The following is an 18691-nucleotide window of genomic DNA, read 5'->3' as shown; positions in this document are numbered from 1 at the left end:
AGAACCCCGGATGCAAGCCATAAGCTCTTGTAGTATAATATGGCGAGCACCAGTGGCTCAGAGACACAGCAACTGCTTTACACTCAGAAGGACCCAGGTTTGAGTCTAGGCACCTCTAAGCGGGACTGGAAAAGGGACTTCCTGAAATCCCAGAGAGCTGCTGCCAGTCAGTGTTGAGAACATTGAGGTAGATGGACCAATGGTCTGACTCTGTATAAGGCAGCTTCCTACATTCCTAGTGCTCAAGCTCTTGGGAAAAAAAGAAGGGAAGGGAAGAGGCATTTTCCCATTGTGTTGGTTTCTTTCAAACTGTTGCAGGGCATCAATATAATTGCTTTTAGCTTTTGTTTTCCTAAGGCAAAAAAAAAAAGGGGGGGGTTGCAAAAAAGAGAAGGCAGAACAGGCTGTGGGATTTTGCCCAGAAAGCAACTCTACAACCTTGAAAAGGTTTTCTTTAATGCTTTCTGAAAGGTCTGCCTCTCTTGGGGCATCATAATGGGCTTAAAATATACTTAAGAGTACATCCTGGAGCTATGAAAAATATTTCCAACTCTTGTATTTTCTTTTTCAAAGAAAGAGAACATCGCAATGCTTATTTTGACTTTTTGCCTGAGATCGGCTGCAAAAGAGCTTCTGTTTAGAAAAAAAGGTTCAGCCACAATCCCACCAGTTTTTCAGGAAACAAAGAAACATACAATTAGAGAGGGAGGGGAAATCCAAGAGATTAGTTTTATTCTGTAAAAGGCATTTGTGCACACGTGTTCTAAATGCACTCTTCACATCAACTCTTCCCCACAGAGGATCCTTTCTGAACCTGGTGCTCTCCAGAGGTTGTTTGACCACATTCCCCATCAGCCCCAGCTAGCATGGCTAATGGTCAGGGGTGGTGGGACTTGTAGTCCAGCAACACAAGGTCCCCTATCCCTCATTTCGAAAGCAGCATTCTCTGCTGCTTGGAAGAGACGGAAGAATGACTCTGTTCAGAAGAGGCATTCCCCTCTTTCACAAGGGAATGGGGAACCTGTGGCCCTCCAAATATTGTGGGACTCTCACTTCCATTAGCCCCAGCCAGCATGGCCTAATAGTCAGGGATGATGGGAGCTCTAATGCAGTAGAAAGCCAACCCTAGTTGTACTCAAATATCAAGTATTATAATTCATATCTGAATGCAGCAAAATAGTAAATGGATATAAAGGGAGCAACAGCAGAGAGCTGGGCAGGTGCGCATAATTTTGATTCATGAAGCAATACCATGGCCAAATAGGATTTGTGCAAAGTGGTTTAAATGGTTTCTCCATAGAATGTATGTTTATGTGGTTAATTCATAGTGGTTTAAACTGATTTGTACCAGCAGAAGTACAAGGTGTCAAGAGCAGTGATATGCTAGAAGGGACTTTTCCATCTCTGACTGTGGTGATGGGGCGTATCACATCTTTGCATGCTCCACCATCTTTAAAAACTGAAAGAAAACACCTCCCTGTCAGCATAAAGCTAGCAAACAGGGAATGGGCTGGGTTAGAACTATTCTTGATGTGCTAGTTCTCTACTTAAGGGAACATGCAGAGACGGCAGACTCATTGCTTCTGCCATGTAGACCAAGCCCTGACATTGCCCCCTGCTGAGGATTCTGGGTAATGTAGCTTTGAGTAGCTTGGGGGGAATCCATGGCCCTCCAGATTTGCTAGACTACAGCTTCTATCATCCTTGAGTGCTGGCTATGCTAACTGGGACTGATGGGAGTTGGAGTCCAACATCTGGAGTAGCTAAAAAAATCTGTTCTAAAGCCTCAGCATTCATTAAAATACCAGTTATTTTTGTGAAGACTCAGGGTCCCTGTCCAAAGAAGTAGCCTCCAAGTTCGATAAGATCACCCAACCCTGAAAACCCTTCAAGCATGCTGTACTCCATTGGTGTACCCAGATCTGCACCTGCTTGTCCGTTCAGCTTCACCTCGGCCTGCTTCCTGTTTTGCTCAGCTGGCTCCTGGCGAGTTCTACTCTCAGTGGACTACCGTGGAGGCTTAAGCCCTGTAGAGCCACAACAGCAGCATCAGCTGTGGCCTTATCACTGTAATTGAGAAACGCCCGGTGTTGTGCTCCTTGCCATGTCAGTCTTGCAGGGGTTGCGTGGCGCTGTCTCAGGGCATCCTTTAACTCGCCCACTCTGGTCCCTTGAGGAATGCTGCCCACATACACAGCGGCAGGTGCATCAGGGAGGGGATAGTTGTCTGGTGATGCCTCACCTTCTCGACTTGCTTGGGACAGGCTGGCCTGATCCTGGAAACTGCTTCTTTCAGGTCTGCTCTTCTTGGCAACTCTCACTGGCTTGTCAGCAGCTGGAACATCTCGCTGTTCTTCCTTGAGGGCAACATCCTTGCCTTCTTGTTTCTCTCTATGGCGGAGGTTCTTGAGGACTGGGATCTTCCCCAGCATTTCGTGATTGATCTAAAGCATGGAGAAGAGTTAGTTCCCCTGCTCCTTAAATTGAACCCAAACTTCAAAACGCAAGACCAGGCAATCACACAGTTCTGCCAGTAGCATTGGATGACGTAAGAGATACACAAAGCACACCTAGCATCTGTGAAGACTAAGCTGCTGCTGAGAAATACTACCCATTTCACCAATGTTGGCTATTCATATTACAGCACATTGTCCTGACAGACTTGCCAGGCATGATCCAGTGCTGTGCTGGATCCTTCCTCCACAACTTTCCCCATTGGCTCCCCCATTCTAGGTGGGTAGAGCTGTGATGGGGGGGCAGGAGGAGAGCACTGTTCATGTTAATAACATTTATAACCTGTTTTTCCTTTGGTACGCTCAGAGACCTTTCATTCTGGCTCTGATCTAGTCTGGACAATAGCACATACAACTCCATTACTTGCAAAAAATTATACAGTTTCTCTTCACCCTTCACCTTAGTTATGATTTAGATTGTAAGCTCTTTCAGAGAGAAGAACCCATCTCCCCCCCCCCTTTTGCTTGAGAAACTCTGGTTAAAACAGCAAGAGATAAATGTGCAGTTTAAAACGTAAACAGTACAAAAACACCATTCATTTAATTATACCTGGCCTTTTCTCCAAAGAAACTCAAGGTGGTGGATACGCAACACCCTTAAAAAAATCCTCACAACAATCCGATGAGGTAGGGTTAGCTTGAGAAGCAGCAACTGCCCCAAGGTCACCCAGTGAATTTCATGGCTGAGTGGGAACTTGAACCCAGGGCATTTCACTTCTAGCCCGACACGCCACCTTCCCAAACCTGTGGCCCTCCAGACGTTGTTGAACTACAGCTCCCATCACCCCCTCACTGTTGGATCTGCTGCCTGGGAGCTGATGGGTGGTTTGAGTCCAGCAACTTTGGGGGAGTACCATGTTGGCTTCCCCTGCTCTAACCACAATACAACACTGGCTTTTGACTAATAAAAGCAGCGCTCCCAGGCAAATTATTAGTGGCATGAAAAAAAGGAGCTTCCAGCCAATTGCTGGACAATGTCAGTGCTTGAACAGCATCTCTGCTGATTCCAGAGAAAGCATTTTCAGCTGTGCAAACTGCCCTTTGGAGAGTATTTGGTGACGTCATATGCAAAGCACACCAGACTGGCTTGGAACAGTGTTTTTTATTTGCTCTGTTTCTCCTGGAGCCCCGATTTAGAACCTCCTGTTGGTTTTCGTCAAATTTCCTTGCGGAATGCACAAACACTCTGCTAAATGGTCCAAAGAGAGTTGTTCTCCCTCCAGACCCACTTTCACATCACTGATCACTCCTGGACCCAATGCAAATAAATGCCTCTTGAGTCAAATCCAACTCTTCTCTCTATGTATTTGGAGTCTTTATTTAGCTAAGTCATAACAGCAAAAGAGGAGGGTGGGATCCTTGTTCAAGACATGGGAATGATTTGCCTCCCTGCTCTCTCTTGAAGACAACTCCTAACTTCAGGCAGGGTTGGGGGGGGTGTCCTCTGCCTGCCACTATGTCCGGTCCAAGCAGCCATACCTTCAACCATTCCCAGGATTAGCAGAAGCAATGATGAAAAACCAAGCAAAATATATACAAAGAGAGCAGAATAATTCTAATTTTCATAAGAAGAGTCTTTTGGATCAAGCCAATGGTCCATCTAGTCCAGCATCCTGTTCTCACAGCGGCCAACCAGATGTCTGTGGGAAACCGGCAAGCAGGCCCCGAGCGCAAGAGCACGCTCCCCGCCTGTGGTTTCCAGCAACTGGTATTCGGAGGCACTGCTGCCTCTGACTAGAAGCAGAGTATTGACATCATGGCTAGTCGCCAACACTAGCCTGATCCTCCATGAATTTGTCCAGTCCTCTTTTAAAGCCAGCCAGGTTGGTGGCCACCACTGCTTCCAAAGTTCCAAAGTTCAGCTATACATTGCAGTAATAATAATGATAATAATAATTTATTATTTGTACCCCGCCCATCTGGCTGGGTTTCCCCAACCACTCTGGGTGGCTTCCAACAAAGATTAAAAATGAGAAGTCCTTTTATCTGTCCTGAATCTTCTAGCGACCGGCTTCATTTGATGTCCACGAGTTCTAGTGTTAGGAGTTCTCCCCATTGCTTTGATGGCTCCCATATCTAGTGTCAGGATGCAACCTCCATAAATAACTTCCTCAGCCATCTCTGGCTCCCCCACTTCTAATCGCAAGCAAGATCTGCCTAGCTCTGGCAAAGGCCGCCCTCCCTCCCACCACCCAGGAACTCTTTCATCTCTTGTGTTGCTTTTCACACTCCAGCAGACAGGATTGGTCTGCAGGGAAGACTGTATATCAAAAACTCTGTTATCTAGGGGAGAGAGAGAAAGAGATTAAAGCCTGTGATCTACCTTGGGACAAAGGTTGTGCTTCCTTTCGTCCTGCCATCTGTTCGCAAAGGCAGATTTGGGTTGTAATCTTCCTCTTTAGCTCAGCAACTGCTGCATTTCTGGCCAACTAAATTTGGAGTTGTTGGGGGGGGGGGGAGACCACCACAACAGCCGCCATGGGAGAGCAAAGACATAAGGAGAACGAATAGATATTCCCCACCCACCCCACAAAAATCCCCACCGCAAACAAAAGGAGAAATACAGGTGTATAAAATTTTAAATTTTGTGGAGAATGGGGCTAAGAGAGAAGTTTTCCTCCCTCTCCCAATAAAGCTTCTGGGTGCAGTTGATGGAAACCTCAAGAGGGGAGGCTGCTCTTGCACTTGGATTGGAAGATTTGGCCGAATGTTGGAAGATTCAAGGGAAATAAATTTAGATACTTCTTCATTTAGTGCACAGTTAAACTATGGAACTCACTCCCACAGGAAGCAGCGATGGCCACCAATTTGGATGACTTTCAAAGAGGACTGGACAACTTTGTGCAGCAGAAGGCTATCAATGGCTGCTAGTCATAATGGCTATGCTGTGTGTCCCCTGTCAGAAGCCCTGTACTGCTGAATACCAGGTCCTGGGGTACAAAACTGGGGAGAGAGCTCTTGTGCTTGAATCCTGCTTGTGGGTTTCTCACAGGCATCTGGCCGACTACCGTGAGAATAGGATGCTGGGCTAGACCTTTGGTCTGATTGCTTTCTGACATGCTACTTTTGCTGCAACCATTTTTGGTTCTGCAACAAACCACTTGCAGGGCTATGCAGCGGTAAAGGCAGGTGGAGATACTTTTAAACAAACAAGGAAATAAAAAGAAATCTGCAGGCTCCCCTCTCCATCCCTCAGTGCTTTTGTTATGAAGTAATGAACACAACATTACTTCATTAGGCTGAATGGGGCACTGACCTACCAGCTTCAAGCTTGCCTTCTTACTTACAACCAATCAGGGGGCAGTGGTGCCCGTCGTTGGCTCATTGGCTCCACCTACTGTTGGTTCCCCTGCCTTCCACCCCACCAGAGCCAATGGGCACCACAGCAACACACCTGAGCCAATCAGCCTGAAGATTCAAATTGAGATGTTTCTTGTCCCCACCCCACTCTGCTTCCAATATTCCTGAGCTGCTCTCTATTCCTAGACATCCTGGCAGTATTTAACAATGAAAACAAACAGATTCAGACAAGAATGTACAATGTTTAAAAAACTTTGGAATGGCAAACAGGGTGGGATGGAGGATTAGCTGCAACGCTTTTTCGGTTATGAGATGGTATGATAATGATTCTTCCCAAACTTCAAATTATAAACAACTAGTATAAATAAATGGCAATAACTTAAAATTTTAACAGAATTACTCAGGCAAACTTCCTCACTTACATTAACATATTTATAAGTATTATGTTTATATCAGGATAATAATTATTATTCTGATGCAATTTTTTGTATATTTGTATGATTGTATGAATCGATAAACCGCTCACTGCCTCTGGTTGAATTATTTGTCATTCTGTTATTGGTCTTCTAATATCGTGCTGCTTCCTCCTATTTATTTTTCGTCTCAAATTTTGTATGAATGCAAACATCAAATCAATTTTAAAAAAACCACACATTGATATACTTTATAAAACAACAACAGGCCCATACGTCTGTCCACATACTAGCTTTATTCTCAGTGGGTGGTAAAAATAACAGCTCCCCTTAAAAATGGAAAGTCACACTCCCCCCCTGCCCACCCCCACACATAGGGCTATCTTTGCTTCCTCTAGTCCAGCCTTCTGCTACCAAATTGAATTAAATAATAGACTGTACCCAGTGTTTTTCCTTTTCAGAGCAGAACCACTGAAATCAGAAGACGTGACTAATTTAGGCCCATTCATTTGAATGGGTCTAATCTGCATAGGACTAACATTGCATCTAACCCACTAGCCCTACGTCTCAGACTGTGATGCTAATAGTTAGTTGTTGTCACCAACAACCTATTCATTTATAGCACATCTAATGCACATTCTGCAAGACACTTGAAATGCCTCTCTAGCACCCCAGCAAACTGCTGATTGCAGAACAGGCCACCTACCTTGTGCCAGAGGATCCCTTGTGGCTTGGGGTGGTTGCACCCTGTCTTGATTATTCTCGTTGGGGTAAGGATGTAATCCACAGTTAGGTCATGGTCGCCCAGCAGATCTTCTGGTATGTCAACCACCTATATTAAGGAGGAGGAAAAATATCATCAGTTCATAGGTGGCTTTCAAATGCAGAGCCCTTTAGCACCATAAGAAGGCAAGGAGAGCCTGCTGGATCAGGCCAATGGCCCACCTAGGTCAGCATCCTGTTCTCACAGTGGCCAACCAGATGCCTACAGGAAACTTTCAAACAGGACTAGCACAAGAGCATTTTCCCCTCCTGCCATTTTCCAGCAACTGGTATTCAGAAGCCTCTGACTGTGGAGGCAAAGCATACTCATCACAGCTCTAGCAGCCATTAACCACTTATCCACCATGAATTTGTCTAATCCTCTTTTAAAGCCATTCTAGTTGGTGATCATCATCGCCTCCTGCAGGAGTGAGTTCCATTCAGAGAATAGAAGAAATACTGCGGTCAGAGCAAATAGCTCAGCTGAAATTCAAATCCATTGCCTGCTTCATCACAGAGGCTCATGATCTCCTCTAGTTTTTGCTTCCACGGTTGATCTTGCATCCAAATATTTTTCCTTTACAAAGAGATTATTGAATTTGGGAAATCAGTAGGCTTCTGGGGGGGACGCGGGTGGCGCTGTGGGTAAAAGCCTCAGCGCCTAGGGCTTGCCGATCGAAAAGTCGGCGGTTCGAATCCCCGCAGTGGGGTGCGCTCCCGTTGTTCAGTCCCAGCGCCTGCCAACCTAGCAGTTCGAAAGCACCCCTGGGTGCAAGTAGATAAATAGGGACCGCTTACTAGCGGGAAGGTAAACGGCGTTTCCGTGTGCGGCTCTGGCTCGCCAGAGCAGCGATGTCACGCTGGCCACGTGACCCGGAAGTGTCTCCGGACAGCGCTGGCCCCCGGCCTCTTGAGTGAGATGGGCGCACAACCCCAGAGTCTGTCAAGACTGGCCCGTACGGGCAGGGGTACCTTTACCTTTACTAGGCTTCTGGGGAGTGCAATATTTGGTGCTTCGCTTGTCTCGTTTCCCCTGACCACAATCTGAAGGGGCAGAGTTTAATTCTGCAAAGTGCTTACTTTGAATATCACACAGAAATCACCAAATTTGTTTCCTAGCTCAGATCTTGCCCAGTGCCCAGGAAGCCTCACCCTTCCAGGTAGCGAGTTGCCCCAGTTCCATGCAGCTGTTGTTACCTGGCAGTCATGAACGGCTGTGACAACTACTGTGTCCTCTCTTACAGCTCCCATGGAGACCATCATTGCATACTCCAGGTCTGCAAAGCCTTCTCCTTTCCCAATTCGGAAGCCTGCAGTGAGAAAGTGAGAGACCACAAAAAGAAACAACCACAGGGATGAATTACTTATATAAGCAGGAATTGCCTGCTGGATTAGGCCAAGGGCCCATCCAGGCCAATACTCTGTTTTCACAGAGGCTTAGCAGATGCCTCTATTGGGAAGCCTACAAGAAGGACCTGAGAACTCTCCCCTCCTGCGGTTTCCAGAAACTGGTGTTCAGAAGCATTACTGCTTATGCTCAAGAAGGCAGAACATAGCCATTGTGGCTAGTAGCTATTGGTACCCATCTCCTCTGAATTTATCCAATCCTCTTTTAAATCTGTCCAAGTTGGTGGCCATCACTGCCTCCTGTGGCAGAGAGTTCCATAGTTACTGGACTAACTAAATCTGTTAGGTTGGCTCATCATAGGAGCTTTTATTTATTATTTCATTCACCCTTCAGCTAAATCTACAAGGATTCTTCTGAAGAAAAGCCAATACACTTGCTTTTTTTCTAGATGATGCAGCCAGTGTCAGAAGAGGGATTCCTTGGCAGACCTTGGGCTCTCAAATTTCAGCGGTGCCCCATGCGGTGCTAAAATTCAGCACTGCCCGACTCTCGTGCACCATTCTACAACATTGTTATGGCACCCCCTGCAGCACAAAACCCAGTGTGGCCGCCTCTAAAACCACCTCTGCAGGATTTCTCTTTGCTGGAATCAGAGAGAAAAGTACCTTTTTCTAAGAGGAAGTCTGCCACCTACAGTCCTGGAAAATCATTACACACACTCTCTCTTCTCTAGCCATAAACTTAGCTGTACAAATGTGGTGACTGATGCCACCCGGATTGGTAGGGCAGAGCAATAGTAGGTGGAGCCAGATCCAATGATAGGCAGGCCCAGAGCCAATGAGAGGCGGACTCAACTACTTCCAGTTTTGTCCCCATCCTCCTCCCTTCTGAGTTCTACAAGGGCAACACTGAGACTGAGGAGGAGGAAGCCACCCCCTGGACTGGGGGCTGACTGAGGGGAGACTGAGGTTGGTTGGGCAGTATCCCATTTGACCAGCCTCCACTGCAGCTTATCTAACCAAAACAGCATGACTTACCCTCAGGAGGAAGGTCTCAGCAGGCTAGAGATAACTCCAAGGTTTGGAAAAGTGCAAGGAAATAGCTAGTGTGTGTTGGGGGAGACCCTGAGAGGGCAAAAATTCGGCCATTGGAGCCCAATGAGAACTGAGCATATTCAGTGGGCATGCAGGGGGAATGGAATATTGAGAGGAAGGGTGAGGGAATTGGAGTAGAATAGCCTGAACAGAACCACTGCACAGTGTGGACCCAACCTGGAAAACTAATTGCCTTTATTTATTTATAATGAGGTCTGTATAGTTCAACTAACTCTCACAGGAGCCAGCTTGGATGGCTACAAAAGAGGACTGAACAAATTCATGCAGGATACGTGATCAATGGCTGCTAGCCATGATGGTTACACTCTGCCCTCCATAGCGAGAGGCAGCAATGCTTCTAAACACCAGTTGCTGGAAACTGCAGGAAGGCAGAGTGCTCTTGTGCTTGGGCCTGCTTGCAGGCTTTCCAACTGAGGCACCTAATTGGCCATTGTGAGAAGCAGGAAGATGGATTAGATGGGCCACTGACCTGATCCAGGTAGCTCTTATAGTGTCCTTACATTATAGTAAAAATTCAGCTGCTGACTTTCATTCAGAATTAAAACTTTGACATAGCCTTGCATCTAGCCAAGATACTGATGCTCCACTGGCTCCCAAATATGACCACCTCATATCTCACTCCTCCTTTTGTGATTGGTAGACATTCCTTGTTGCAAGCCATGACTCAAAGACAGTGCAGGCTGGTCTTGTTAGGGTGAATGGTGCACTGTTCTAACAACCTTGGCCTGCCCTCAGCCAGTCCCTACCTGCCTGCCTTCTTACAACCTTTCTGGGAGTGTTGCAGCCTGTCAGCTTCCCTGTTTGTTAAGTCTCAGTATTGCCCTTGTAGAACCCAGCAGGCAGGAGGAGGATGGGACAAAACTAGAATTAGTGGGCTCTTCCTGCTATTGGCTCTGGCACCACCTGCAGTCAACTTCCCTGCCTTCGGCTCTACAGCTCCTAATGGGCACCAGTCACAACTGCTCCAAGACCATGATCTTACACTGTGGTCTTTTCAGACCCGTGACCCACCTTTGCATGCAAAAGACCCCACATGTTCAATCCCAGGAAGGTCTGGGAATGTCCTCTGTCTGTAACCCTGCAGAGCTGCTGCCAGTACGTGTAGACAAGACTGAGCTAAATGGACCAATGGCCTGTCTTGATATGAAGCTGCTTCCTATGTTGCTATCCAACTTGGGGGGTATACTGCCTTGGTATATGGGGGCTCTGATCTCAAGTATAATGAGCATAAGAAGAGCCTTGCTGAGCCTTGCTGGATCATATCAATGGTGTGGCCCACCTTGTCCATCTTCCCAAGTGGAAACTTCCAGGAATCTCATAAGCAGGGCAGGAAGGCAACAGCCCTCCCTCACTATCTTCCCACCCGCCAACTGATACTCAGTGGAGCATATACTGCCACTAAACATGGAGGTTCTATTCCATTTAGATAATCTGCCCAGGCTTAGCTATCTGGAATTTGTTTCAGCAGCTTCCCTCTGGCTGAAGTTCCCAGCCACATGGTTTTCTGCCAAGTACCTTTCTCAGAAACAGCCACAGATCCTACCACAACCAGGTCCACGTGGACCTTTGCGTCTAGTCCGACAGGTACGCTGTAATCCCGAACACCCTGAAAAAGAAAAGAAAGAGAGGAGGAAGAGAAGAGTGGTTGCTCACGTCAGCCTGAATTGCTCCCTTCTCCCTTCCCCTTGCAAACCTCCCCCCCCCCCCCCGCAACCACCAAACAACAGTCTATTGAGAGAGAACAGAAGCCTCCTCTATCCAGCACAGCCGGTCCTGCTCTCTTCTTGGAAGCCAGCCAAGTTGTTCTTCTGGGATTCTCAAGCAATTGGGAACGTCAGCTTGGAGGAAATCCCATCCTAAACCCAATTTCAGAAATGCCAGGTTTTCCGTTCTGCCGCTGACCTGAACGTGCTCATTCTCGAACAAAGGAGCTTCAAAGGAGGTCTCCAGCACAAACTGCAGACGGACAACTTAATCAGGCAGTTCAGTTCTGTCACCTGCAGCTTCCATTGCGATCATGGATTCCTCTTCCACTGGAGTTATGTTACTATCAGTTTCTGCCACGGCGGATGGTCATCTTGCTTACATTTAAACTTATAGTGGATTTATTCATATCCACATTGTATGTTTAAAGCACTATCCTGCCACTTTAACAGTCACGGGGAACCTTGGGAACTATCGTTTGTGCTGGCCTCACAGGGTGCTGACCTCACAGAGCTATAGTTCCCACACCCTCAACAAGCTACCGTTCCCAGGATTCTCCAAGACTGTTAAAATGTATGGTGTGAATGTGACCATAATCAGAGACTGCATTTTTTACATTTAGTTCCGTTTGACAGCACTGCCTATATGAATATACACCAATGTATGTATATATGTACACGTATGTGAACCTATTAACTAACTACTAGCTAAGTAACATGGGTGGCACTGTGGGTTAAACCACAGAGCCTAGGACTTGCCAATCAGAAGGTCGGCAGTTTGAATCCCCACGACGGGGTGAGCTCCTGTTGCTCGGTCCCTGCTCCTGCCAACCTAGCAGTTCGAAAGCACATCAAGTGCAAGTAGATAAATAGATACCGCTCCAGCGGGAAGGTAAACAGCGTTTCCGGGCGCTGCTCTGGTTCACCAGAAGCAGCTTAGTCATGCTGGCCACATGACCCAGAAGCTGTACGCTGGCTCCCTCAGCCAATAAAGCGAGATGAGCGCCGCAACCCCAGAGTCGGTCACGACTGGACCTAACGGTCAGGGGTCCCTTTACCTTTAACTAAGTAATGTTTTAGTTATTAATAATATTTTGACTATATTTATATCCCACCTTTTACTCCAAGGAGCACAAGGTGGTGTACATGGTTCTGTCCCTCCCTATCTTATCCTCACAACAACCCTGTGAGGTAGCTAAGGCTGAGAGACAGTGACTGCCTCAAGGCCACCCAGTGAGCTTCATGGCCGGTTGGGGAACTAAATCCTGGTCTCCCAGGTCCTAGTCCCGTGTCGTTAAACACACTACATGCACCTGACAAAGTGGATTTTAGCCCACGAAAGCTTATGCCATGGGATAAATCTGTGGCTCTTTAAAAGGCATTGCAACAAGATCCTGTGTTTGTTTGTTTTTCTGCAACAGATTAACACAGGCACTCCTCTGGAAAATATATCCCATAACGCCTGCCTGCTTTTGGCATTCCAACGCTGGAGGGCGCCAAAACCCCACTTTACGACCTACAAGACAGCAACAAGCCATTCCTTATAGGGGATGCTGTTGATTTGGCCTGGAATGGTAGAAATGCTTTGCAGTCTGCACATACCAATACGAAAAAATCAAGAAAGCGAGGAAACAGAAACATCTAGCAAACTTAATCACTTTTCAATCTCCTTCTAGCCAGTCCCATTGATGCTCAGCAGTCTTTTTGAAGCACAGTAGAAATCAATTAACCAAAAAACCCCTGTTCTTGCTTCCTCCTCCCTGCCGTTCTTACTTGAGAGGTGGCACATTTTCTTAGCATCTCTTTGGTTGCTCCAGGGGGAGGGATGATCCTGTTGAACAGCCCGGTCCGCAGGCGTGGGGTTGGCACCAAGAGAGCTTTCCTGGCCTGGGAGAAGAGGAGACAGGGGCGTGTTCACACAAAAATGAGCCTACAAAATCGCCCCTCGGAGCAAAGGTCTGGTTACCTGCAGCGCAGCCAGCCGGATTCCCTCCAGAGGTTTGTCAGGATCCACCTTGACCTCCCTGGCTTTATCAAAGACATCCCATGCTTGGACGGAGCCGCTCATCTCGAAAGATCCCTGCGCCAGGGAGAAAGTGGGGAAAGCAGCATACTCACTTCCAGAGCTAAAAAGCGGGCATTCTTCTGGGGGGCATCAGGGTTGACTTTAACAGTCCTGGCACTTTGGAACTCCTGCAAATCAGGAAGCCTTGCGGAAGCACGTGGTGCATCCTGTTTTGGTAAGATATCTCTCGTAAGAAGCGACATGTGGAAGAGGCTTAGCCCTCAGGATCATGAGAAGCTGCTTTCTACCAAGTCAGTCCATCTAGATCCGTATTGTCGACAGGAGCCTTTCGCAACCTTGGGTCCCCAGATGTTGTCGGACTACAACTCCCATCATCCCTAGCTAGCTGGACCAGTGGTCAGGGATGATGGGAGTTGTAGTGCAACACCTGTGGACTCAAGGTTGAAAAAGACTGGTCTACAGTGGCTCTCCAGGGTTTCAGCCCTGCATGCTGGGGACTGAACCTGAGACTTCCTGCATGCAAAGTAGATGTTCTGATCACTGAGCTATAGCCCTTAGAACAGGGCGGTCCAACTTCTCATCCCAAGTGGACCACGAGATTACTTTGACACAGAACCCACGGGCTGCACACTGCCTTGTCACACAGTGTGGAGGGGGAGCAAAGCCAAAATTTGATGACCCCACAATCCTCACGCTGCCTTTCCAAAGCTGAATAAGAAAGGCTCTAGGCCAGGGGTAGGCAACTTAAGGCCCAGGAGCCAGATGCGGCCCAATCGCCTTCTAAATCCAGCCCGCGGATGGTCCGGGAACCAGCTTGTTTTTACATGAGTGGAATGTGTCCTTTTATTTAAAATGCATCTCTCGGTTATTTGTGGGGCATAGGAATTCGTTCATACTTTTTTCCAAAATATAATCCAGCCCACCACAAGGTCTGAGGGACGGTGAACCAGCCCACGGCTGAAAAAGGTTGCTGACCCCTAGTCTAGGCTTTGGGAAGGAGATGCAAGGCTCTGGCAGGGTCCTGGAGACTTTCCAGCTTCTTCCCAAAGCTGGAAAAAGCACTAAATAGACTTTGGTGGGGAGGAGGAAGGACTCTAGGACTCTGTCAGAGTCCTCATGCCTCCTTCCCAAAGCCTACTGCCTCACTTACCTGGCTTTGGGAAGGCATCACAAGGGCTGTGGGAAAGGCATCAAATGTTGCCGAGGGCCGCCCCAAAAAGCCTCAAGGGCCGCATGCAGAAGCTGAATGAAATTTGCAGGTGATACCGGATGCCGTGTTACTCAATAAACTCACTGTCAGTATTTTGTCAAAACCTGTCCCAACCATTGACAGCCTTCCTCTGTAGGAATAAGCAGGAATGTGTTCCAATATATGTTGTGTGTTTTAATTTTCACCTGGAGGCCATGTTGTCATACCTTGAAATTGGGAATCCGGTGATGGACAGGTCTTGGGAAATCAGCCAAGTTATTTGCTTCCATGTAGTCCCAAATTTTATGGCGGATGTCCCACTTGGAAACTCCTTGCAATAAAGAAGAGAACGTAAGAGTCAGGATGGATTCACACTGGCATTTTCCACATAAGCCTGGACAAAATCCAATGCTAGACATATTCAGAGCAGACCCTTGAGAAGTACACTGATTTCAACAGGGGAATTCAACTGAGGGAATTGGGTGGTGCTGTGGGTTAAACCACAGAGCCTAGGAGTTGCCGATCAGAAGGTCGGTGGTTCAAATCCCCATGACGGGGTGAGCTCCCGTTGCTTGGTCCCTGCTCCTGCCAACCTAGCAGTTTGAAAGCACGTCAAAGTGCAAGTAGATAAATAGGTACTACTCCAGCGGGAAGGTAAACCGCATTTCCGTGCGCTGCTCTGGTTCGCCAAAAGCGGCTTAGTCATGCTGGCCACATGACCCGGAAGCTGTACGCCGGCTCCCTCGGCCAATAAAGCGAGATGAGCACCGCAACCCCAGAGTCAGTCATGACTGGACCTAATGGTCAGGGGTCCCTTTACCTTTACATTTACTCTAGGTATACCTTATAGTGCAAGCACAACCATTTCTACTTAGAAGCAAGTCCTCTTGAATTCCCTGGGGCTCAGTTACGAAGAAAGTGGGGTTTGGACTGCAGCCTTAATCAAGTATTTATTTATTCTTTATATATTTAATAAATTAGAAGCATTCTATTTTTTAACAGATTCCAGCGCCCCTTCAGAATCTAGATCAGTCTAGATGGTGGGGAATAGGCTATAGCTCAGTGGGAAGAGCATCTGCTTTGCATGCAGAAGGCCCCAGGTTCAATCTTCTGGCAGGGTTGGGAATGTTCCCTGGAGAGCTGCTGCCAGTCAGTGTAGACAGCACAGAGCTAGATGGTCCGATCCGGTATAAGGCAGTTTGATATGTTCCTATGCACAGAAACCTGCACACAGCTTCCTCCCTTCCCTCAGCACCTCTGTGGTTGATTTATTTGCAATTGAAAAGGCACACAAGTGCCCCAACCCCCAGTTTAGCACGAGTAGACCACCTGCACCTAAAGCAGAGTTAAGAGCAAGCCTTCTTCCTGGCAAACAAAGCGGCAGCTAGTTGGCTAGTGAGCCAGCTGTTTACAGAATAAGGCAGCCTGTTGGACAGTCAGATATTGGGGTGGAGGGACTGAATGCATCCCTGAACCGCAGGGCCTAGTTTCCGGGCTCACCTCCCTTCATAGTAAAACTCAGGGCTGGCCCAAGACATTTTGGCACCCAAGGCGGATGGCAAACTGGTGCTCCCCCCCCTTCCTGCCAGGTAAAGGAGTGAGTGAAGAGCTATTATCAAGAATGGGGGGCAGGGGGGAAGAGAGAGATCGACATTGGGATTTGCCACCCCTGTGGATCCTGCCGCCTGAGGCAGTTGCCTCCCTTGCATCGCTGTCAACTTTTCCCTTTTCTTGCGAGGAATCCTATTCGGAATAAGGGAATTTCCCTTTAAAAAAGGGAAACGTTGACAGCTATGCTCCCTTGGCCTCATAGGTCCTGGCAGAACCAACTACCAGAGCTCCAGTCCTGTCCCAGGCACCCCACTTGCCACATAGGAACAAGGGATCAGAATGCTCCTTAACCGGCACCACTCGGGTTCTGTTTCGGGGCTGCCTCAGCAGCTGATGCCCAAATCGGCCACCTTTTGCACATCGGAGGTGCCAGGGATTGGCATTCTGCGTGCAAAGCATGCGCTTTGCCAGGAAGTTCCTTGCCCCAGCGTCCCCTTCATTACCGGGGCTGCCCGTTTGCTGCGCCAGCTCCATGCCTGCCCCGGAGCTGGCCGAGTCAGCCCAGCCAGTTACATTGTCGCTCCTCCTCCAGCTGCCGTTCGCTCCACGTGCTGACACGGACTACGGCAACCCAGAAGGGACAGCACTGAGCGCGGAAGAAGGTACCGGAGTCCGCAGCTCCTCCGGCGACCGCTGCATGCTTACCTGCGCGCAGTTCGGCAAGCGCAAAGGGTGCGTTGCAAGCGGCGGAGTCTGGATGTTTCATTCACTACCGCCGGGAGAAAATGAAAGAAACGTTAAAAGGTCCAGCAATGGCATCTAAGTACTGCAGTCAATAAAGGATGAGAAATTTGCAGTTAAATATTTGATTAAAAATTGCATAGAGGTGAAAACAGTGCTCCTGAAGGAAACAAACAAACAACACCCCCCCTGTTACTCACTAATGTTCTTTCCAGCAGACTAAATACGGTTACCCCTATAGAATTTTCAATAAACTGGGCACTTTAGGATAATTATTTGTTTACTTTGAATTTATAGCTTGATCCCGTTCACGCACGTTTACTTGGAAATACATTTGTCAAGAATGAATGATGCTCGCTTCCAGCCTTTAAAGTTCAGATGTTGCTCTCTATTGTTTTCTTTCTTTCTTTCTTTCTTTCTTTCTTTCTTTCTTTCTTTCTTTCTTTCTTTCTTTCTTTCTTTCTTTTGTAAAACAAGAAATCTAGAAAGAAAGAAAGTGCAATGCCGCTTTTTTCAAGTTACATTCTCTAGGAACAGAGAGCGAGTAAAGATGCATAGCGCAATCATATGCTTACTCAGAAGTAGGTCCAGGGGTGCTAACTTGAATAAAATATTGGGGGCGCACACACACCATTTGAACGGGAATGCTCATCAATTGGGGTGGGGGGATGGCCTCCTCAATTTTTTTTGGGGGGGGCGAAGTGACCTCGGCCCCTAGGAGTTGGTTCTTATGAGTAAGTCCTACACCGTCCAATGGGTGTTACTGTACGGGCAGATACGTTCTACAATGTGTGCGCTGCTGTTATTTACCCACAAGGTGTCGCTGTCTCCATTCCACAGGCGGGAGGTTTTTCCAGGGCATCGTTCAATTCACTCTTTTAAGCTGTGGAGGGCAGCAAACTCCAGCTCGTGAGCTTGGCGCGAACGCCTTTAGATGATGCTCCAAAGCAACAGGCGTTATAACTGTTGTCTTTTCCGACAAACATATCCCCGAAGACTGCAGCAATGGGAAAGTTTAAAAGGGGATGAAGGAAGCGATCTATGTAAAGGTAAACGCCACTCTACCCATGCAACATCCGCTGAATTTATTTAAATTTATTTAAATTAGATAAATAATAGTAAGTCCGAAGAAGCGTTCTGTGTATCTGGGAAGCTTGCTTCGAGGATTTTAAAGACGCATCGGAGCAATATAGCTTATCCCTCCCGTTCCAATCATTCCTATTTTACGATAAGGCGATTATTTTAATTTCGGAAGGAGTTAATCTGAGATACAAAACATTGTTTGGATAGTTTATTTAAAGGTGCGTGGGATTTATTTATTTCCCTTTCCCTCTTTTTGTTTGCTTGCTTGTTTTTGTGGGAATCTATGAATAATTTTCTTTTTTCTTTTTTTCTTTGGTAACTCAGTTAAATAGTCTTGGAACTTCAGAAACAGGGTAGAAGAACGAAAAACAGGAGCAATCATTCAAAAAATAGATGGGAAATCTCCCCGTCTCTTTTCATTTCAATTTCTTATAAAATACTGGCTAGCGAGTCTGTTTTTCAGAAATAGGAAAGTTGAGATTTCCCGTTACTGTGTATCCAGTTTGTCTGCATTGCCTGTCAAATCCGTGACATGCTTTTCACATATTCAGTTACACTCCGAGGGAAATTGGGAAACTGGATTTAATTGTAACAGCGTGATGGATTAAACAGAACAAAATTTGGAAGAGAGCATTTCAAGAATATTTGCAACCTCGTCATGTCTTAATTTCAAATTTCCTTAGCAATTTTATTTCTTTTCTTCTTACAAGGCGTGTTTTGGGTGTTCTTATTTGAAGGGCTTCCATGAAATCTCAGGACCATGAAATCTCACGACAACAAACAAATTCTGATATATGGTACTATTCCCCCCACCTCAAGTCATTTATCCATCCTTTCACAAAACAGCTGGCTACAAGACCAGTGTGTTCCAAAAGAAAGAGTATTTATATCCCCCTCCCTCTAAAAAAAAGAATACAGATTCAGAATCTCTAGAAATACTTCAAAGG

At 47.0% G+C, this 18691-nt stretch overlaps 1 protein-coding gene across 8 annotated transcripts; it reads right to left on the bottom strand.

Annotated features, from left to right (window-relative positions):
- Positions 1 to 710: 710 nt before the first annotated feature.
- Positions 711 to 16742, bottom strand: MTHFSD (methenyltetrahydrofolate synthetase domain containing). Of its 8 annotated transcripts, none has more exons than XM_077931564.1 (8): positions 16626 to 16742; positions 14597 to 14700; positions 13121 to 13234; positions 12928 to 13041; positions 10967 to 11057; positions 8186 to 8298; positions 6933 to 7058; positions 711 to 2444 (listed from the first exon to the last, which is right to left on the bottom strand). In XM_077931564.1, the coding sequence occupies exons 1-8, from the start codon at positions 16684 to 16686 to the stop codon at positions 1947 to 1949; spliced, it is 1221 nt and encodes a 406-aa protein (XP_077787690.1). In that variant the 5' UTR covers positions 16687 to 16742; the 3' UTR covers positions 711 to 1946. The 8 variants fall into 8 exon arrangements, with proteins under 8 accessions (XP_077787690.1, XP_028595902.2, XP_077787691.1 ...); XM_028740069.2 differs by lacking the exons at positions 13121 to 13234; positions 16626 to 16742 and adding exons at positions 13273 to 13386; positions 16424 to 16558; XM_077931565.1 differs by lacking the exon at positions 16626 to 16742 and adding an exon at positions 16424 to 16558.
- Between the last annotated feature and the right edge of the window lie 1949 nt (positions 16743 to 18691).

This window comes from Podarcis muralis, chromosome 7, assembly GCF_964188315.1.
Source record: "Podarcis muralis chromosome 7, rPodMur119.hap1.1, whole genome shotgun sequence".
NCBI classification, from domain to species: domain Eukaryota; kingdom Metazoa; phylum Chordata; class Lepidosauria; order Squamata; family Lacertidae; genus Podarcis; species Podarcis muralis.
Note: the sequence above shows the minus strand (reverse complement) of the source record. Positions and strands in the feature narration are given on the sequence as shown.

Bases quoted from the DNA above. Each gene is read 5' to 3' on its own strand.
- MTHFSD (XM_028740066.2), bottom strand. From the start codon at position 16,454: ATGGAGCTGGCGCAGCAAACGGGCAGCCCCGGTAATGAAGGGGACGCT. The intron at 13,387-14,596 runs GTATGACAACAT...TTACCAAAACAG, and splicing joins ACCGGATTCCCAATTTCAAG to GATGCACCACGTGCTTCCGC. The intron at 7,059-8,185 runs GTAACAACAGCT...TCCTTAATATAG, and splicing joins CAGCCGTTCATGACTGCCAG to GTGGTTGACATACCAGAAGA.